The sequence below is a fragment of the Equus asinus genome, chromosome 22 (genome assembly GCF_041296235.1).
Source record: "Equus asinus isolate D_3611 breed Donkey chromosome 22, EquAss-T2T_v2, whole genome shotgun sequence".
NCBI lineage: Eukaryota > Metazoa > Chordata > Mammalia > Perissodactyla > Equidae > Equus > Equus asinus.
The window spans coordinates 69,197,599-69,220,802 of record NC_091811.1 but is presented as its reverse complement, the minus strand read 5'-3'; the positions used below and the strand labels follow the sequence as shown (position 1 = coordinate 69,220,802).

Here is a 23,204-nt window from a genome sequence, read left to right as displayed (position 1 = left end):
CTAAACCCTTTCCTACTTCAATTTTTTCTTCACAGCAGGTATCATTGTATTATACACAATGCATTTTATTTATTTCATTTAATGTCTTCCTATGCTCTACAATGTCAGCTCCATGAGAATATTCTGTTTCCATACAATTTGGAACAGTGCCTGGCACAGAGCAGGCCCATACCATAAAGTGCCCTCTTCTTCCTCCACGCCTGCTGTTACCTGGGTGTTACTTGACCCTAACTGACCAATGCAGCGCTCACAGTCCATGGAAAAATTGTATGAGCATGAACATTATTTGAAAAAGTAATGGAATTATGCAGAAAATTAATGTTAAATTTTACATTTCTGAAACACATATGAATAAAATTGTTTAATGCCTTTTCCTATTGAAACTGACAACCACTTCCAAAATACCTAATAGACTATAAGAAACTTTCAGCGGTTAGAATGTCATACTTATGTGGTGTGACATAAGGATTTGGAGATTAAAAAATATTTTTTCCATTTCCAAATTTTTTCTCAAGTTAGAGTACCTTTTTTTAAAAAAGTTGTTTCAAGACTATTTCAGACTTACAGTTCAATATAAGACAACAAATGTTTCTTTTCTACCACAAAATCCCACTGGGAGAATTATACCACTTAGAGCCACTAGGCTGCACTGCAGTCACGGGAGTGCGCACTCTTGGAGCTGGCGACCAGCACACTTCTGCACAGTCTAACACAGTGGGCCTGGCACAAACACACAGTGCTATGTCCCGAGTGTCTAACAAACGGTGAGTGCCGCTCACAGCACTTTATATACATTACCTCACCTATCATAACAAAACCTCTGAAAGATGCTACTATTCCCTCAAACTGGGCCTCAGAATAGTCTATAAAGGGTTAGACTGAAGACGTCTCCCTGTCACAGTGATCATGGAGAAGACTCAGCCCCTGTAATCTCAAAAAGATACCAAAGGTTTATTCTCCAGAAAAACTCAAGCAGACAGGCTCCAAATTTTGGATCTTAGCCAAAGGGTAGGTGGGGGGTGAGGCAGGGGCTTGCAAATTGAGACACAGATCTACATTCTGAACTGTGGGATCCTCAGCTTTGTTTCCTTACCCTGCTTACAGAATGCTACAAGTCAGATGTAAGAACCATCCCTCTACCCTGCTCTGAAACTCTACATTTTCTGTGGAAAAACTGAACTGCTCCAGAGAAAGGAATGTCAAACACTACCAAAATGAGGCTCTCCCCAATGAAAAAGCTAACTCAACTACATGTTAACAACGCTGTTACCATTTTCTAAAAATTTGTTACTTGGAAATAACTTTAGACTCAGAGAAAAGGTGCAAAAATAGTAGAGTTCCCATACACTCTGCCTTCCCCTAGTGGTAACATCTTACACAACCATAGGACAAGTATCAAAACTAAGAAATTAGCTATTAATTAAACAACTTTACATGGGTTTCACCAGTTTCCCACGAATGTCCTTTTCTATTCCAGGATCCACATTACACTGAATTTTATGCGTCCTTAGTCTTCTCCAACCTCGGCCTATACCTCAGGCTTTCCTTGTATCTCACAACACCGATGTCATCAGTTATACTGACGTAACTACACTGTAAAATGCCCTGCAATTTGGGTACGTATGATGCTTTCTCAGGACTAGATGACTGAGGTTATGCATTTTTAAAGCCACATCACCACAGAGGTGCATGTGATGTTAGTATGTCTTACTATAGGTGATATTAACCTTGATCATGGTTAAGCTGGTGCACCTGCCAGTTTTCTCCACTATAAATTACTATTTTCTCTTTTTAAAGAATAAATGTTTTGAAAGAAGTACTTTGAGACCATGCAAATACCTGTTTGTCCCTAAATTTCTGCCCACTGATTACAGCATTCACCGTGGACACTGCCTGTGGCACCTAATACTGTGATGTTCTACTGGCGATTTTTCTTCATTTCTTCTGTACTACAGTGGGTAAGTGAAACGCTCTACAAGCAAACCAATCATCTTTTAAAGATCTCACTCTTAAATATGAACAGTCTCAAAGACTTTACCCAACTGGTCCAAAGTGATAAAGGTAGAAAGTGAAGAATAATGTCTCAAAATCAGGGTCCTTCACTCTACCAGGCACAGTCTTTCAGGTTTATTACATTGCCTTTATCCCAGTAGAAAAGAAGAGGTTTAAAATTTCACATGCCCCAAGCAGTCTCTCTTAGGATTTCTGGTTCTAAATAAGAAATATCTTTACTTTTCTGTTTCCTTAAAGAAATACCTTCCTATTTTCATTAGCACATGTAATATAATGTCTTTAATTTACTGAGCCAGATTAAACAATACAGAGATAATATACTATTCTATGCTATAGAACACAGATTTTTGCAGTAAAGAATAATAATTAGTAAAATTATTATCTCAGCTGAGAAGATAAACAGCTACTGCATTTAAGGGTCTATTAGATTCTAGGGAATCTTGAAGGAGGGAATTTAAGGGAAATAGTCCAATTTTTTGCTTTGGGTAAAACAGAATCATGGCTATGATGACTCCACACATGAACTGGACTTTATTTACGGACTTGGGCTGTTTAATCTTTCTTTCCAAATGACCTAAGCGCTGAGAACAGGCCCAACATTTCTGTGTACTGCACACCACAGTGTCTTACACAACAAAAAGTACTCACGCCTTGACTGAACACTGACACAAAAGCTTATTCTCTTTATCAGGAATGATTTTTCATTCATCTTCTCAACCAAAATAGAATCTTTTAAAAATGAAATCTTAGTACTTCTACCAAGCAAGATGAAGTAGTCAGGACAGCCTTCTGCCTGATCTGAAACAACTTAAAAAATGGGCAAACTATATTACACAATGGTTTTCAAACATAGGCCATCACACAGTGCAAGACAAGGATCCCTGAAAGCAGAGAAAGAACTGATGAGAGCCTTACAACTGCTCCTGCTGACAGCCTGGAGCAGCCTCCAGGCTGTGGTGCAGGGAAAGGACCCAGCAGAGCCCAGCCATCTCAGTGACCTGAGCAAGAGTGCTAGGAGGCTGGGAGGACAAGGCAGCTTGAGAGAGAAGCCAGAGCACCAGACAAGAGACAGCTGCAAAGAGAAAGAGTTCTAGAGATGGGAGGGGTCTCTGAGTCTTCAGCTAAGTCCTGATCAGCACGTGTATGTGAAGAAAGTGCCAGAGGCTCAGAACAGGAACAGGAGAAACAATCTCCAGGGCTCACAGGACTGTCCAGGGCACCGGGGTCAGTACTCAGAAGAGCACAGCCTCAGCACTTGGGAAAAATTAGCCCTGGACTAAAGGCTATTGTGGTTCTGTATAACAAAACTTTAAAAAAGAGAAAGAAGTCTCTTGAACAAAGAATCCTAAAATTCATATGGGGCAACAAAAGACCGCGAATTGCTAAAGCAATCTTGAGTAAGAAGAACAAAGCCGGAGGCATCACAATCCCTGATTTCAAAACATACTACAAAGCTACAGTAATCAAAACAGCATGGTACTGGTACAAAAACAGGTGCACAGATCAATGGAACAGAATTGAAAGTCCAGAAATAAAACCACGCATCTATGGACAGCTAATCTTCGACAAAGGAGCTGAGGGCCTACAATGGAGAAAAGAAAGTCCCTTCAACAAATAGTGCTGGGAAAACTGGACAGCCACATGTAAAAGAATGAAAATTGACCATTCTTTTTCACCATTCACCAAAATAAACTCAAAATGGATCAAAGACCTAAAGATTAGGCCTGAAACAATAAGTCTTCTAGAAGAGAATATTGGCAGTACACTCTTTGACATCAGTTTCAAAAGAATCTTTTCAGACACCTTAACTCCTCAGTTGAGGGAAACAATAGAAAGAATAAACAAATGGGACTTCATCAGACTAAAGACCTTCTTCAAGGCCAGGGAAAACAGGATTGAAACAAAAACCAGCCCACTAATTGGGAAAAAATATTTACAAGTTACTTATCTGACAAAGGGTTAATCTCCATAATATATAAAGAACTCACACAGCTCAACGACAAAAAATCAAACCACCCGATCAAAGAATGGGCAGGGGACATGAACAGACATTTCTCCAAAGAAGATATATGGATGGCCAATAGACACATGAAAAGATGATCATCACTAATCATCAGAGAAATGTAAATCAAAACTACACTAAGATATCACCTTACACCCGTTAGAATGACAAAAATATCTAAAATTAATAGTAACAAATGTTGGAGAGGTTGTGGAGAAAAAGGAACCCTCATACACTGTTGGTGGGAATGCAAACTGGTGCAGCCACTATGGAAAACAGTACGGAGATTTCTCAAAAAGTTAAAAATAGAAATACCTTATGACCCAGCCATCCCACTACTGGGTATCTATCCTAAGAACCTGAAATCAGCAATTCCAAGAGTCCCATGCACCCCTATGTTCATCGCAGCATTATTTACAATAGCCAAGACGTGGAAGCAACCTAAGTACCCATCAACTGATGATTGGATAAAGAAGATGTAGTATATATACACAATGGAATACTACTCAGCCATAAAAAAGGACAAAATCGTCCCATTCACAACAACATGGATGGACCTTGAGGGTATTATGTTAAGTGAAATAAGCCAGACAGAGAAAGACAAACTCTGTATGACTCCACTCATAGGTGGTAGTTAACATATAGACAAGGAGAACTGATCAGTGGTTACCAGGGGAAAGGGGGGGGTGGTCGGGGGAGGGCACAAAGGGTGAAGTGGTGTACCCACAACATGACTAATAATGATGTACAACTGAAATTTCACAAGGTTGTAAACTATCATAATCTTAGTAAAAAAAAGTGAAATAAAAAAATAAACTAAAATACATAAAAAAAAGAGAAAGAAGTCTCAAACAGCTTCTAAGTAACTTAACAGTGTCCCAAAGAGAGCTCAAGAATATTAAGAGAAATATAAAAAATATATAGCACTGAACAGCTAAAATTTCCAAAGACTGGCAACCAAGAACAATTACCAGGCATGCAAAGAAGCAGCAAAATAAAACACATAAGCAGGGAGGGAAAAAACCAACAATCAACAGAGACAGGCTCAGAAATGGCACAGATGATCAGATTAATAGACAATGACATTAACAGTTACTATAACTACATTTTGCGTGTGAAAGTTAGAATAACTGGCATGATGAAGAAAAGATTAGTGAGCTTGAAAACACAGCAATAAAAAGCTATCCTAAATAAAACATGGAAAGAAAAAGAATTTAAAATAATGACCAGAGAGCATCAGTAAGCTGTGGGACAACTTCAGGTGACCCAATACATGTGTAAATGTGATCCTCAAAGTAGAACAGGGACAAAATATTTTTTAAATGGATAAAAAAATTCCCAAATTTGATAAAAACTATAAACACAAATTCAAGAGGATCAATAAATCTCAAGGACAAGAGTCATGAAGAAAATTATACCAAGATACATCATAATCAAAATGTGCAAAACCAATGACAAAAAAATCTTAATAGTAGCCAGAGAGAAAAACTTACATTATGTAAAGAGGACCAAAGATAAGAATGACAGCAGACTTTTTGTCAGAAATGATCTAAGTCAGAAGACAGTGGAGCAAAATCTTTAAAGCACTAAAACAAAAAACTGTCAACTTTGAATTTCACATCTAGCAAAAATCTTTCAAAACTGAAGGTGAAATAAAGACTTCTTCACACATATAAAACCTAAAAGAACTCATCATCATCAGAAATGCACTACAAAAACGCTTTTTAGTTGAGGTCTATCCCAACAGGGCTTACTCTGCAGACCCACAGCGTTGCAAATGCCTCAGACTCAGAACTATCTGCAAGACCCTGTGGGAAAGAAAGAACCAAAAGACAGAGATGCTAAGAGTATGAAAGATCTAATAGTCAAATTTGTAAACTCTCAGGTATTGGTATACCGCCCAGATCTGTACTATTCCAGGGTGTAACAGCTTAGGAGTGAATACGATCTGAACTTATTCATGTTTAGAGGGTGTCTGAAATTGAAAACCAGGCAGATCGACCTACTCTGACCCTGAAAGTGGCCCTGAAGTAACTTACTTGAAGAAACTGGATCCCAACGATTATAGGTGGGGAGGTACGTCATCAGTATGTCCATATTCAAGTGGAGACCAAAGGAGCCCAAGTAAAAGAATTGTGGACTGACAGGACAACTGTGGATTACGGAAAAGTTGTCTTTTCTTTTGAGGAAGATTAGCCCTGAGCTAACATCCACTGCCAATCCTCCTCTTTTTGCCAAGGAAGACTGGCCCTGAGCTCACATCCGTGCCCAACTTCCTCTACCTTATATGTGGGACGCCTCGCACACCATGGCTTGCCAAGTGGTGCCATGTCCACATCCAGGATCCAAACCGGCAAACCCCACGCCGAAGATGCGGAATGTGTGCACTTAACCGCTACGCCACCAGGCCAGCCCCACAAAAGTTCTTTTTAAAAGGGCTATCTTGAAGAGAATGACTCCAACTTTGAAGGAACTAAGGTGATAAGCAGTGGAAGAAATCACAACATGTGAAATTCCTTAAATAAAAGTTGACAGATTTTAAACGATTTTGCCTATGTTACAGCACATTAAAAAAAAAACTTGAAAAAAATGGGTTTTTTTTAAGTCCTTCAGGTAGAAGGGAAATGATACTATAAAGAAAGAAGGAAGGAAGGAAAAGAAAGAGAAGTGAAGGAAGGAAGAAGGCAGGAAAAGGAGAGAGGGAAGATAAAAAGAAGGAAGGAAGAGAAGGGGTGGACAGAGAAAGGAAAGAACAGGAAGAAGAATCAGCAAATGTCCTGGCTCATGGACGACAACAAAAAGCAGCAACAACCCTAAACACTATCCCAACAGGGCTTACTCTGCAGACCCACAGCGTTGCAAACGCCTCAGACTCAGAACTATCTGCAAGACCCTCGCCCCAACTACAACAAACAAGAGAACAGACAACTGAGGTCTCACTGGGAAATGCTTCCCTTCAGAAGAGAAATTCCAGCTGAGACCTAAAGAACGATTAACATACACGTTTCTGGTAGCAAGGCAGACAACGAATAAAGCTCCACTCAAAGATAATTAAAAGTGCTCCATGAAACACTGATTCAGTCAATCAACAAATATTAACTGAGCATATGCCAGGTATTATTCTTAGATGGGGATACAGTATAAACAAAAATATCAGTGAAAACTATCAGAGATTACATTTTTATTTTTAAATGAATTGCTGAGCCTGGAAGGTAAGGAAGGAGAGATGAAGGGAGACTCAGCACCCAAAAACAAAGTATAAGCTGGAATTGAGAGAAGCCAGGAGCCTATCTCCCCAAAGGGGTATTTGCCCAAGAGATAAAAGCTATTAGAAGACCTTCTTATTAGGCAGGTAACTTAAAAGGGTACATCATAATTGCAGTAACTCCTTAGGGCACCAAAAATTCTTGATGGTCTTGATTTTGATGCTAAGCAGAAGGAGGTAACGGAAATCTCTTCTGAGACTCTACAGCCATAAACCAGCTCAAATTCACATTACGTGTGTGGACTGCAACATCAAGATTTTTGGTTGGTCCTGGATTGGTAGTGTCTTAGGCACTGGCAAAAGCTAATGCAAATTCCCTTGGGAAAAACATCCTTCCACCTAGTGCTCAAAGAATCCTCACAGTTCTAAGAAACATGGAATGGTTAACTTCACTAACACTAACACACACACAAACACACACACACACATACACACACACACACACACACACACACACGGTACCATAAGTGAGAACCAGCAGAAACAAGACATCAGAATGATCTGTGGCAACTTCCAATTGTTAGATTTATCGCATATTAAACATGAAAATGTAAACAATTTAAAGAAATACAAGAGATGGCATAGTGGAATCCAGGTCTAAAGAAAGGAATGAATGATGGTAGTATGTGACTAATAATGGTAAATCTGTGGGTACAGAAGACACAGACAACATTAACAAACTTGATCTAACGGAAAGAAAGAGAGCAACACACCCATCAATTGGTCAATCTGCATTTTGTTCAAGTACATAAACAAATAATTGGTACCATAGTGACCACATTCTCTAACTACAATAGAGTTACATGAGAAATCAGCAACAGAAAAGATAACTAGAAAAATCTCACAAGTTTGGAGAAATAAAAACACTTAAGATTAAAGAACAGGAAAAAGTCTAAGAAGTAAAAGGAAATAAACTAAAAGTACAAATTGATGAATATAAAAGAAAAAATACATTAAAAAGATAACCAAATGAAGCTAAAAGTTGATTGCTAGTAAAATGGACAAATCTCTAAGCAAGACTGACAGAGGGGAAAGGCACATAGTAAACAGCCTTAAGAATGAAAAAGGTGCGAGAAAAATATATAAGGCAGCATTATGAATAATTTCTTTATTGTGATAAAGTATACTATCTACAAAAAGAAAATCCTGAATCAAACATCATATTTACTGGTGATAACTTGAAGCCTGTAAGACAAGTAACAAGGGAAAGGCTTCTATTAATACTTCTAATCAACATTGTATCAGAAATACTAGTGAGTTCAGAAAAGATACTCAAGTTATAAAAATTACAAAGGAAGCATCAAAACTGTAATTTCCAGATGCTATGTGTAGTTACATGAGAATCCCCAAAGAACCTACAGATTAATTACAAAGAATAAAAAAGCTTAGCAACATAATTTAATATAATAATCAGTTTAAAAAGTCAATGGTACATCAATAAAACAGTAGCACCTATAAAATATAATTTTAAAAATACCACTTACTAAAAAAGGGCAACAAAAAAACACCTATGTACAAATTTGACCAGAGTCCATTATGGGGGGGACCCCTTAAAACTTTATTGAGAGAAAATACAGAAAACGTCAATATATGAATTCAAGGAGAGGAAGAATACCAAAAACATTATCAATTCTTCCCCAAATAAAAATAAAGCCAATGCAATTACACTTATAAACTCAATACTTTTTAAAAATATATTCTAAATGTGTCATTGAATAAAAGGCCAAGAAAGTAAAAACAACTCATGAAGGTGGATAGACAGACATGAAGATTTAACGTAAAGCCCTAGTAGTTAAGAAAATGTGATGCTGGTACAGGCATAGACAAACACATCAAAGTAACAGAACAGACATAAGAAACAGACCCATGAATACAGAGAAACTTGATTTACAACAGAGCTAGCTAGCACTGCTGATTAGTAGAGGAAAGCAGAACAAATCAATACATGATGGTAATATAATTATCTATATGCTGAGGAAAAGAAATTGGACTCCTAACTCACACCATACACAAAAATCAATTTCAGATGGATTAAATTTAAGTATGAAAGACAAAATGAAAAATCTTTGAAAAGATATAGGAGAGTATCTTCATTTACTTACTATCAATAGCGAAATATGTCTCAAACAAAACCTTAATAAATTCAAAAAAATTTAAAATTTGGCATTATCAAATGTCAGATCCATATGACCACAGTTGATGGGACTCAAAATTGGTACAAACACTCCTACACATATTCCTGGAAGAACTTTTGTGAATCAGAAACTTTTCTAACTTCATAAAGCTCCCTCTTCTGCTGTTTTCATGTAGTGTTTCAAAATACAACTGGTTGTCTTCTGAGCTTTTCTGGCTCTGTTTCCCTCTTTCCCTTTTATCTGGACCTTCTCTCTTCTCTGTCTCTGTTGTCCTATCCCACTCAATTGTGATTCCACTCCCAGAAACGCCTCCTCAGCAGGTCTAGAAGGGAGCAGCGGTGCATCAATCTTGAGAGCCCAGAGCTGGGCTTGAGTCACCACAGGCCTCACCCCAGGCCCCTTAGCTGATCCAACAAAGTGGGCAAAACCTCCCCCAATTTCAAGTTGGCTAACCAAACCACCACTTTCAAATTGGCTGTTCACCACTTTGAGGTGCTCCTATTCTCAGGTCCAGATACCCCAACGCTTCTCTCCTCTTTCTTATGCATAAAAACTAAGACGTAGGTCTTTTTGTTAGTTCTCACCTGCTTATATTCTGAGGTTCATGGGAATACCTCATCACCAAGTTTGTTACAAATGTTTTCATGGGTCTTGGTGGTACCAGCTAGTTGTTCTGTCCTAATGTGGGAATTCAGAGAGAGAAAAAGTACTAAGCTGCCACCAACGGTGCAATCATCCCAGAATCTAAGCAAGGTTTAAGATTATAACTTAAAAGATAACTTTGCTTACTTTTATATTTTCTCTGATTCACAGAAACTTTTGCACTAATGTTTTAACTTTCTAGTTAATGATGAATACATTCCATATTCATGACTGAGGCAAATTACTTAAATGTACAATATTTTTCTGAAAGAGAACACAGTATTTCATGTGCAAAAGCCTAGGGCCTAAGTTCCCAAAAAGGAGCACCGCAGTGAACACACAGGGGCGTCAGCAGACATTTTAAATCTTCTTGGGGAAACACAGCAGTATCTGTCGGATACCACGTGAACTATACTGCTGTAAGTGACTTGGACCTCATTACTTAATTTAACAGAGCTGTTAATATTTCTTTTGCCTTGGGCACTGTGAAAAAAATACCAGGACACTAAGGGTGCTAGAAACCATGTATCTTGATGAAACTTGCTTTTTGGAAAACAAATGTCACCTCATTTGATGATTTCAGTAAACAAGGGGGGAAAGTATCAGAATATATAATGCATACAAAGAAAGGCTAACACTGTTAGTTAACATCACGTAATAATGAACCAACCAATGAGGAACTTGGGAATTCATTTAACTTGATATTCTTGGTTGGCCAGAGGAAGAAGAGAAAGAGGAGAAATGAATGACAAATAGGTCAGGGAGTCAAAGTGACCTCTGTGGTGAGAATGTGATCATGAGCAGAGGCACCACATTCCAAAGTGTAACTGTAAGAGCAACCTCACGTTAGCAGTTGTGGAACTGCCAGTGAAGGGGAACTGTCTCCAGTGCGAGTTTTTTCTATCTCCTTGCCTCATCTCTGGCTACAGACAACAGGTCATAGCCATTTGTTTCTTTGAGTTTCTTTTTCTTTCTTTTTTTTTTTTTTTTTTTTGAGGAAGATCAGCCCTGAGCTAACATCCGTGCCCATCTTCCTCCACTTTATATGTGGGACGCCTGCCACAGCATGGCTTGACAAGCAGTGCCACGTCCGCACCCAGGATCTGAAGTGGTGAACCCCGGGATGCTGAAGCAGAACGTGTGCACTTAACTACTGAGCCACCGAGCCTCCATGAGTTTCAAGAGCAAGGAAGAGTAAATTAGCGTGACACAGTTTGTTGCTTTCAGGCATTTACTTCTGAACTAATTCCTTCCTTCGCTCACTCTTGTTCACCTTAACTCAACACCACACAGCAACAATGACTAAAGCCTCCATCTTTCTGCTCTAGGCACTAGATCCACTGACAACTCTTGACTTGCTAAGTAAACATTTTTTTAAATTCTTGTTCATTTTATTTTATTAAGTGTTCTTAATATTCATTATGTATCTTTAACATACTCGAAGTATCACAGATTCTAAGATCCTTCTATGCTGCTGCTGTTTCTAATCATATTAGAAGGTATGAAGAGAAGGTTGCCAGTTTACAACATTACACAATAATGTTACAACTATGACTCCAAGATACCATCAGTTGTAAGAGGCATCCTGACAGCAGAAGGGATAAAAAACTTCAATAATGTGTAACCTAGAATAAAAGAAATGGGTACCTCATTGCTTATTTACATTATACTTTTATTGTAGTACAAAAGAAACGAATGTAATTTGTACACAATACTGTACAATACTCTTATATACTGAATGGAAACATCTGCTGATGCATTTGTATGTGTTAATTAGTTGACTTGTGTTTTAAATGCTTTGTATTATGAAGAAATCCTTCGCAAATTATCACATAGGTGTTGAGTGTTTTAGCAATATCTAGGAAATTGTTTACAGTTTTGGATGGCCTGGAAATTATTGCTTTTCCTATTCAAAATAATGGAATATACAGTAGCAGCTTCCAAAAGATTGCTACACAATACATAAAAAAAGATGCACCTGTATAAACTGAAATATAGTGAAATATAAAAATGAAAAGAAGGAAACACAATTCAAACTAGCCATTACATCTGGGGAAGGAGGCAGGGGAAGGAGGCTACGTGGAAATAACTCCATTAAGTACAACACGCATGCTGCAGAAAAATACATGTTTGTTAAAAACAGACAAGTCACTTTTGCACCTGTATAATCACAGAAAAGATCTAAAAAGATACACATTAAACTGTTAAGAGTTAAACTGTGAAGGTAAACTTTCACAACTTTTTAATATTTCTTATACTCTATTTTTCTATCTCACATTTTTATATCCTATTGTATATTTCCGTATTTTTCTTCAAAGTTTTTGCAATGAGCATCTATTACTTCTGTGATTTAAAAAACTAATACAAAAAATAAAATATTCGACAGGGGGAGGAAATGGCAACACAATCACTGCCACAGTTCTCCGACACACTATATCGCACAAAGTTAACAGGGCATTTCAGATCACGAGGTATTCTGCACGAACATATGGACTGGGATGCATCAGATCTAGTTCATAGATAACATACTGAACTTGCCAGCATATGATGTGATCAATGACCTCATATTAAGAAGTTCCATTCAGAGTAACATCCAAAAATCCTGGAAATATTGGTAGTATGTTACCCAGCACACTTTACAATTTCTTCCTTTCACTTTCACTTCTGTTTAATGAAACTTTTTAAATTAATTTTTATTTTTAAACTTACTATTTATTCGTTTTATTTAAAATTTTTATTGAAACAACATGCACTGAACACCTATAATCTTCTGGGAACCATGCTGGGTACTCAAAGTACCAAAATAAATAGATACGGTTCATAACACACAGTAGTACTATCCTATACAATTTTTTGCGATGATGGAAAAGTTCTACATCCACACAATTTGATATGGGCGCCATGAACAGCATGTAGCTTTGAGCATTTGAAATGCAGCTACTGTGACTAAGAAACTAAATTTTTAATTTTATTTAATTTAGATGAATTTAAAATTTAAATAGTCACTTCTGGCTGGTACCTAGAGTATTGGACAGCACATGTCTACAGGAAGACAAGGACAAATAAACAGATAACTACAAAGTATTCTAGAAGTATGCAGAAGGGCTATAAAAGCAGGGAAAGGAGCACTAAACCATGAGAAAATGGCTTCTGCAAGTAGTGACACTTAATTCTTGAATCATGTGAAGAAGGCTAGGCATTACATCAAGAGGAACCAAAAGAAGTAAAGGCTTCCAAGCGTAAAAGTGGAAGGAGACGGAAAGCTGTTGTGTGTCACTAAACGGAAAGACTCACTAGACAGAGTCAGGGGAGAGACACGGAGAGGGGAGAGCCTGTGGGCTCAGGAGGTGGAGAGATGCTGGACACGTGTAAAGCTTGGCTTAGTATGTGAGACAGGGAACACTACCAAGGAGCAAAACTGGTAAGTAATATGATGAGATTTGCGCATGCTCATAAGCTGGAGAAAATCAGTGTAAATTAGAGGAATATATGAAAATTATAGCCAAAAATCGGAATTACATTTCCTTGGAAAAAGCTTGACAATCCTTTCCCCAAAAAACAACTATGAACCATTTAAATGACTAAATTATCTTACCTGAACTAATATACCAGTATATCTACACAAATAAACTTCAACTACTCTATTCAAACTCCGGAAGCTTAACCAGGCTTATAGTAAGAAATACACAAAGTATACACCAGTATAAAAAAATCAATATTTCAACCAACACCCATGAAAGTCACTAGCTTTTAGCACAAAGCTGAGGGAATATACCATCCTAAACTAAATTCCTAAGGTTTTAATCAGGTCTACAAGGAAATGAGAATTGGAGAAATACTATCCTTCTTATTAAACTCTAGAACATTAGCCTATTATTATCAGGATGTTTAAAGATCACTATAAGACATCAAGTGCCTTCCAAAAACAAAAGCCCTCAAAGATAAATTAAAATGAGTATAAACATGAACACAAAGAAATCCTACCTTACATCCATGATAACCAAATAAAATTCTTCCAAAATGGAATTTTTAAAAGTCCAAACCATTTCATTTCAGCACATGCAAACTCTTAGCACTACCAACACAAATGTAAGTGATTTATTTAATATTCCTTTGAATTTCCCATATGCTCTTAATGTATTCATCACAATATCAGACAGGAAATTGTATTTCTCTATATGTGCTTTCCAGAAGAGGTTTCAAAATTAAAATAATTTTACAACAGATTTAAACAACTGTTTCCAAGGATATTTCAATTTGTATTAAGTGTCACTAAGTAACAACAAAAGAGAGAAAATGGAAAATATTTTCAGCCAGAAAAATCCTATACAAGAATGTATTTTTCAGGTAAGCTCAAAAAACCTAGATTATTTGTAACTAATGTGACTGGAACAACGGAGAAGTTTTAGAGTTGAACAAACAGGAATCAGGAAATCTCTTCATGTGAAAAACATAATCTTGTTTCATTCCTTTCTTAAGTGTAAATTTTGGAATTCTATACTAATACGATTCCATGAAATAAATTAACCACACTGCGTCATCAGACAAAAGTTCTATACTTACACTTTAAAACTGGATTATCAGCACTGAAAAACCACACAATCTAGAATCACAACATTCTTAAAATATATTTAGCAGAACCTATCAAATGATGCAAGAGCTCAAGTAGTGTGACTAATTAAAATCTAATGAGTCAAGGTAGTTGGAAGTGGTTGTGAGGCAGGAGGAGCTATAGCCAGTATAAATAATTAGCAAAGGCCATATTGGTCAAGTCCATGAGAACAACTCAGAGCAGAAAAGGTTACAGGGAGAACTGATTCTGCGTATCATAAAGATCTGGCAAGAAATTGCAGACATCAAGTTAGGTGAAACTCTAGAAAGGTTAAATATGACATTATTCTTTATTAAGGACAGTGCCCAAATCAGAACCTCAGTCTTATAATCAAAGGCTCTTTGCTATTTACACCATGAACACCCAGTTACAATTTTCGCCACTGTTCACTTTCCCAATTCAAGGAAAGAAAAGATTAACTGGGCTAAAACAAATGATTAGCAGATAAACAGTTAGTTAACCAAAGCTGCTGCTGTCACACTAGCTGCCTTCACAGCCTAGAGGGAAGGAAACGAGTGGGTGGAAGGGGGAGAAGGAAGCTGAGTATGTATCTGAGCAGGAAGCCTACAGCTTATTCCTACTGGAGCTTTGAACTACTCTGCATTCTGAATCGCTACATAACTTGACAATGAATTATAACATCGTGAATAAAGCAGATTTTCTTTGAAAAAATTAAATTCAAACGTTAGGTTTTTTTTAAGCCACTATTTAACAGCACTATCTTTAAAATTCACCTTCTTTTAAAAGCTCAGAAAGAAACAGGAATATTACACTTCAACCATCCTTTCAGCATCCTTACACACTACATAGGGGATGGATATTATTCACCAACTTAATAAATAGGAAAACAAAATCTAGCATTCTAAGGACAACAAACTAGTGACAAATTCAACAGAAGTTGGGTCTCTGAGTATCCTGAGATTTTCATTTCTAATTCTATAATCTAACCAATTTTGTCTACATTTCTAAGGTGCTCTATCACCCTGAACACAGTCTAAGACTTTAGGGTTAGTCTTCCAGGAGTAACATGTATGCAAGCAATCAACTCTTCGTCTGATGGAGTACTAGCTCTGAATCAAACCAAGAAGTCATCAACTGTGTATCAGAGAATCTAAGTTTTGACAAAAAATACCCCAGAAAATTTATGTTTTGACACTAAAAGAATATACATTTATTATAAGCATGCTTTACTTTGAAAAACGTTCCCAACTATTTCAACTGTCAAATCCAATACAAACCCTTAAATTACAACCCAATTTTTTCAAACTGAGGTGTATCCAACCTGCTGGCTCTAGTTTAATACGACACATCAAACAGTTCAATGCAGCTAGATGACCAATAGAGAAAAAGAAAAAAATGAGTCTTACCTGGTAGTTTCTTTTCTCAGATAATGTATGTCCATCAGTCCTCACCATAGAGTCGTGTCCTGTCCTCACAGTACTGGAGGCAATCAAACAGAACTGTCACTCAAGGGTCGTGTCACAGGAAGGACCGCCCACCAGTTCTCCCTCTAGAGTGGAATTATCCAAAAGCCGTCAAAATTACTAACATGTAAATATATGAACAGTAGCAAAAATATCCAAAATGATACACAGAAAACAAAAAGTACATTTTTAACATCCTAATTTTTCTTTCTCTTAACCATCTAGGGAGGATTAGAGTGGCAAACATACTTTATTTGAGATAGAAATGACTAAATATGAGAAACTCTTCCCACCCACTTCTACTCTCTCCAATTAAAACTGCCTGCCAGACCTCACACACAAGGAAGAAACTTATAGTGAACAAAAATGGAGTGGACAAAACAGTTCAACCTTCAATTGACATGTTTTTTCTTCTAAATAAATATTCTCCTGTTAGTCTCAGAAATGTCTAATAATTCAGTTTCATTTAATTTCCAATCCCTCTCCTCCAAATGCTGACTTACACAGCTGCTACTACGCCGTTTATGAGGTTGATTCCTAGGGCCATAAGATGGGAAACATCATACATTCTTAGGATGATTAAGAGCTGCAAATTTAACGTAATATTCTACTAAAATTCACTCCAAATGAAGAGTAGCAACAAACGTCAACTTTCTGGATGCCTTTCTCCATCAGTCCTCCAATTTCATGCATCTTCTAATAGAATTTGCTTTTTATATTTGGGCAGAAAAATAATGGGGCTCATTTCTTAACTTGGACAGAGATAAGTCCAAAATTACCAGGCATTGTGCACCTCACAAAAAAATCACTGAAGCAAAGATAATAGTTGCTAGAGATGCTAACTCAAAATGTAAATTGAAAATGAGAGACCAAAAATTCAAAAGCGGTATCTACAAATTTTAAAATGTATGTTTTGAAGACAAATGTCTCTCATCTAAGTCTTAGTAAAACGCTTACCCTATGGAAGGAGTAAGTATACCTACTGAACTAATTATAGTTGCTAAACACTAAATATATTTAAATTTAGAGCAATTACTTAACATTATATGAAATTTACCTTGGGAGAGCATAATAAAAACTACTCTAAATTTATAAGTAGTATGAATTGATTTTATGAAAAACCAACAAGCACACACATAAGGATTACCTCTAATAATCTAATCAGAAGGGAAGAAAACATTTTCAAGGAAAATAATCATTAAAAATTAATACTAGATTCAAGGTTTAAGAAAGCACCTAATGAAAACCTATATTCTGGCTCCTATTTTATGCTCAATCACAAAGTTAGTCGGTGCTATACTTTTACTTAATTTTGACCACCTTATATTGTGTATATATATATATATGGCTGAAATACTTCAAGATACCTGGCTGTATGGCAAAAATGTAATTGCTCACTACCAAATTTATATGTACCATTGGTTATAAGTATGTCTCTCTCAAAAAAACAAGGAGAAACATTCCTTAGGCCCTAAGTACATTTGCTACTGCTAATCTAATTCTTACTATGTAGCAAGTTAGGTTATTCAGAAGGAAAAATAATCACGTGAATTGGATCTCCAAGAACAGTTAAGCGACACACATTTAGCTCCAACTTAAATGTTCACAATTGTCATACAATGAGAGCAAAACTATTTTATTACACATCCTCTAAACAAAATTAACCGTATTTTAATGTTAGTGTTTTATAATATTAATAGGCTTTAAAACAGTACTTGCCTAACTCTTAATGTATTCCTGGAAACTCTGAATTCAATGAATAATAGCGCAATTTCAGTTTTTTCTTATACAATAGGAATGTTTTCCTCCTTAGATAAGTTACGTTTAAATTAAAGTTCATGCATTATCTTTAAATCATACTAGTTTCATCAAAAAATATGTTAGAGGCAAGGGAAAACAGGATTGAAACAAAAAAACCCACTATTTGGGAAAAAATATTTACAAGTTACTTATCTGACAAAGGGTTAATCTCCATTATATATAAAGAACTCACACAGCTCAACGACAAAAAATCAAACAACCCGATCAAAATATGGGCAGTAGACATGAACAGACATTTCTCCAGAGATATATGGATGGCCAATAGACACATGGAAACATGCTCATCATCACTAATCATCAGGGAAATGCAAATCAAAACTACACTAAGATATCACCTTAAACCTGTTAGAATGGCAAAAATATCCAAAACAAAGAGTGATAAATGTTAGAGAGGTTGTGGAGAAAAAGGAACCCTCATACACTGTTGGTGGGAATGCAAACTGGTGCAGCCACTACGGAAAACAGTATGGAGATTTCTCAAAAAATTAAAAATAGAAATACCTCATGATCCAGCCATCCCACTACTAAGTATCTATCCAAAGAACTTGAAATCAGCAATTCCAAGAGTTCCATGCACCCTATGTTCATTGCAGCATTATTAATAGCCAAGACGTGGAAGCAACCTAAGTGCCCATCAACTGATGATGGGATAAAGAAGATATGGTATATATATACAATGGAATACTACTCAGCCATAAAAAAGGACAAAATCGTCCCATTCACAACAACATGGATGGACCTTGAGGGTATTATGTTAAGTGAAATAAGCCAGACAGAGAAAGATGAACTCTGTATGACTCCACTCATAGGTGGAAGTTAAACACATAGACAAAGAGAACTGATTGGTGGTTACCAGAGGAAAGGAGGGTTGGGGGGAGGGCACAAAGGCTGAAGTGGTGCACCTACAACATGACTGACAAACAATAATGTACAACTGAAATTTCACAAGGTTGCAAACTATCATAATCTTAATAAAAAGTTTTTAAAAAATACTAAAACAAACAAAAAGATATGTTAGAAATCTAAAATCAGGAAAGACAATTTTCAACAGTATAATCTAACTATATAAAAAAAGATAATTATAGCTTCATATGCTAAATAATACCTTGATTAAAAATAAAAGTTACTATTTAATCTGTAAATTTACCAGATAAAAGAAATCCTAACTTCAGAGTACTACGGATTTTAGCACAAATAGAAACTTGTTTCTGTTCATCTCTTTTGTTCCCCTTTTGGGATAACGAAGTATTTCACAGCTTACAGTTTCAATCAATAGCCACATATGCTCTAACTAATACAGGAATCAATATTTTATATTGAACTCCTAACTAAGGATCATATCTCCTTTCAGTAAGCAAAAGGAAAAACGAATAAAGCCCTCTATTTTCTTCCAGGCAAACATAAAAGCTAACATTTGTCACCACTATCAGTAATAGATTGTGTTGATACTTGTCACACCAAGAATAAAAAGATGCACGACAGATGAAAAAGGATGTGAGTATACATGTGAGACAGTATATGAAAAGGAGCAAGCACGAGTGAGAAAGTGCCTAAATTTGTGCAAGTTTATACACTGATTTTTCCAACAAAGTTCTACAAATATTCAAAAAGTTGGAAAAGATAAATATTTACAAAATTACAGTGAAATTTTTAGTAAGGCAGGGATGCCTTCCAAGATGGAAAAACAAAGACTATATTTACCCTCCTACCTTAAGTAATCAAGAAACTAGACAAAATACATGAAACTGATTTTCAGACACTGGACATCATCTCAGGACAGAGATCATCGGGAAAAGAAGAAATAAAGTAAGCCCTACTGCCCGCCAAGTTATGACGCTGAGACAGGAAGAGGGGACGTAGAACCCAATCAGAGCCCAATGGTTCCAGTGAGCTAAGGAAACGGAGTTCAGAGTTAGGGGACACACAACACAGCTAGAATTCGTAAGGCAAACAGAAAGAAGGAAGCTGCAGGGACAAAGAGCTCCAAAGATCTGGAGAGAGATTCCCCTCGAGGGTTTAGCTGAGTAATGATCTGTGCAAGCATGTGAAAAAACTATTGAGTCTGGAGAAGAATCCTCTGTAAAGCAGTCAGAATAATCCCCAGAGCTCATGTTCCCATCAACCAGAGAAGGAGCTCTTACCACACAGGGTATTGAATAGAGTTCAGAAGGTAAAGAATACCTCAGCAATGAAACCATATAAGCTTTAGACTAAAGGATGTTCTGGCGTAGCACTAACAAAGCTTAAAACCAAGCCTCAAAAGGATCAAACTAACTCTAAGTACCATAACTGTATCCCAAAACAAAGCCCAGCAATATTTAAAATAATATAACAAATTCCAGCATTAAGTAATGTAAAATTAAATGTCTGGCATCCCTGGGGCAGACCCGGTGGCGCAGTGGTTAAGTGCACACATTCCGCTTCAGCAGCCCAGGGTTCGCAGGTTCAGATCCCAGGTGTGGACACAGCCCCGCTTGGCATGCCATGCTGTGGTAGACGTCCCACACATAGAGTAGAGGAAGATGGGCATGGATGTTAGCTCAGGGCCAGTCTTCCTCAGCAATAAGAGGAGGACTGGCAGCAGATGTTAGCTCAGGGCCAATCTTCCTCAAAAAAAAAAAAAAAGAAAAAGAAAAAAGAAAAAAAAAGAAAGAAAAGAAAAAAGAAGAAAGAAAACTTAAAAATGTCTGGTATCCCATCAAAAGTCACTGGCCATGCAAAGAAGCAGGAAATACAACCCATAAGACGCGGAAATATAACAAATGGAAACAGACCCAGCAATGATTCAGGATGAGAGAATTAGTAGACAAGGAGGTTAATACTGGTATTGTAAATATGTTCCATACATTAAAGAAGATAAAGAAAAGTATGAACATGGAAACAGAAACGCAAGGTATCAAAAACGTAAATGGGGAGCACAACAGAGAAAGTTCTTTATGGTGACAGAAAAGCTTCGTATCTTGCTCGTGGTGATGGTTGTATGACTCTTCACTGATAAAATGCCACAGAATGACAAAGACATACAAACAAGTGAATGAATGCAAACCCGGTAAAATCTGAGTTAGATTTGTAGCCTAATTAGTTATATTGCACCAATTTCTGGTTTCAATAATACACTATAGTTACGTAAGATGACATGACTGGAGAAGATGGGTAATGGGCATATCGGATCTCTATGTACTATTTTTGCATCCTCCTATGAGTTTATAATTATTTGAAAGTTAAAAGATTTTTAAAAAGCTCAAATTGATCTTCTAGAGATAAAAATTCAATTAGATAGGATTAACATCAGATCAGATACTTTGAAGAAAAGTTTAATGAACTAAAAGACATAGCAATAGGAAAAATCCAAAATTAAACACAATGAGAAAAGCGACTAGGACAAAAGGAACTGAGACAATACCAAGCGGGACAGTGAACTGTTCGGCAATATCAAGCAGTCTAACATTACTGTTACTGGTGCCCCAGAAAGAGTGGGAGAGGAGGATAGAAAACGATGGCCAAACTTTTCCTAAATTTGATGAAAATTATAAACTCACAGATTCAAGAACTTCAACAACCTCCAAGGAGAACAGAAAAACACCTCATCATTTTAGAGTCAAACTGCTGAAAAACAGTGATAGAGAAATCTTAAAACAGCCAGAGGAAAAAAAACAGAATACAGAAACACATATAGCAACAACGCAAATCAGAGAGTAGATCAGCATTAAACTACAGAAAAGGGGCGAAAAACCCCTGTCAACCAACAACTTTAAATCCAGGTAAAATATCTTTCAAAAATGAAGGTAAACACAGCCACCCTGGAAGAGTCTGGAAGTCTTATAAAGTTAAACACATTTACCATATAACCCAGTAATTGTGCCCCTGGGTATTTAACAAAGTGAACTGAAAATTTATATTCACACCAAAACCAAGATATTAATATTTACACCAAGGAAGAGGTCCTTCAATAGGTGAACGGATAAACAAAATCGTACAACTATACAATAGAATTCTATTCAACAATAAAAAAAAGAATAAGCTATTAATTCATGAAACATAGATGAATCTTAAATGCATTTTGCTAAGGGAAAGAATTCAGACCAAAAAGTCTATATATTAAATGTTTCCATTCATATGAGATTCTAGAAAGGCAAACTACAGGCACAGAAAGGAGATCAGTGGTTGCCAGGGGAGTGGAGGGGGGTGGGGAAACAACTGACTGCAGAGGGGACACACAGCGAGACTTAAAGTGACTGAACTAGTCCAGACGGTACCAGAGTGTGGGCAGATGACACTACGCATGTGTGAACATCCAGAGAACTTCACAACATAAAGAGTGAACTTGAATTTATGTGAATTTTAAAAATCACGGGATGTCAGAAATGCAGACCTAACAAAAGGCTAACTGTATTACAAATGTGTGAAATAGCCACACTGCCGCGGGTATGGGAAATGGTGCTAACCTAAGTAACTTTGGAAAATGGAGTTCTGACTGGAAATGCAAAAGAAAAAAAAGAACCCTATATAAACATTGTATTCTAGCTGGTGAAGTGACTTCCCACAGTGCCATGGGTTAATAATTCTGCAACTGCTATGCATGTACACTGGAGATAGACAATAAGCAAAAAAGGTGGTGGCTGGCAGAAGCCAGGTTTCTCACTGTCACAGAGGGAAATTACAGACAAGCAGAGGAGGTCAATCTAGAACAAACTACGTGGTACTGGATTAGAGTCAAGGACAGCTCTGTTGTCATCAGTGTGTTCTCAATTATAAAATACTTTAAATACAGTAATCATTTAGACTGTTACAGAATAGTTACCATCATTGGTGTGCTGTATGCCACTTGAAAATAGATTAAGTTGATAAAATGCTAGGTGATTAACAGGTATTTCGAAATTATATTTTAAAAGATAAGCTTCAGGGAGCCAAGGGGTTAAAGTTCCACATGCTCCGCTTCAGCCACCTGGGTTCTCGGGTTCAGATCCCAGGAGTGAACTTATTCCACTCATCAGCCGTGCTGTGGAGGCATCCCACATACAAAATAGAGGAAGACTGGCACAGACATTAGCTCAGGGCAAATCTTCCTCAAGCCAAAAAAAATAACCAAAGAGGAAGACTGGCAATGGATGTGAGCTCAGGGTGAATATTCCTCACCAAGGGAAAAAAAAAATTACAATGTAAAAGATAACCTTGAGAAAAGGGTATTTTAAAGATTTTTTTTAACAATGTAAACAAAGCTAATATTGAAAAAGCTCCAAATTTTATTGAATATTTGCAAGTAACTAAGTCAAATAAGTTTCCCTCTAAT

The 23,204-nt window shown here is 36.8% G+C and overlaps 1 protein-coding gene across 9 annotated transcripts in view; it reads right to left on the bottom strand.

Annotated features, from left to right (window-relative positions):
• CNOT2 (CCR4-NOT transcription complex subunit 2) overlaps positions 1 to 23,204 on the bottom strand; it is a 111,736-nt gene that overhangs the window by 54,365 nt on the left and 34,167 nt on the right. For 4 of the 9 annotated variants that reach the window (XM_044756366.2, XM_070494720.1, XM_070494722.1 and 1 more), the window contains one exon: positions 16,037 to 16,109. The exons of 2 other annotated variants lie outside the window; for them this stretch is intronic. In XM_044756366.2, the coding sequence (XP_044612301.1) occupies positions 16,037 to 16,109 (73 nt within the window). Of the gene's footprint in view, positions 1 to 16,036; positions 16,180 to 23,204 lie in introns of those variants that run through there. 3 more of the 9 variants (XM_044756367.2, XM_014858562.3, XM_044756368.2) reach the window with 1 other exon arrangement.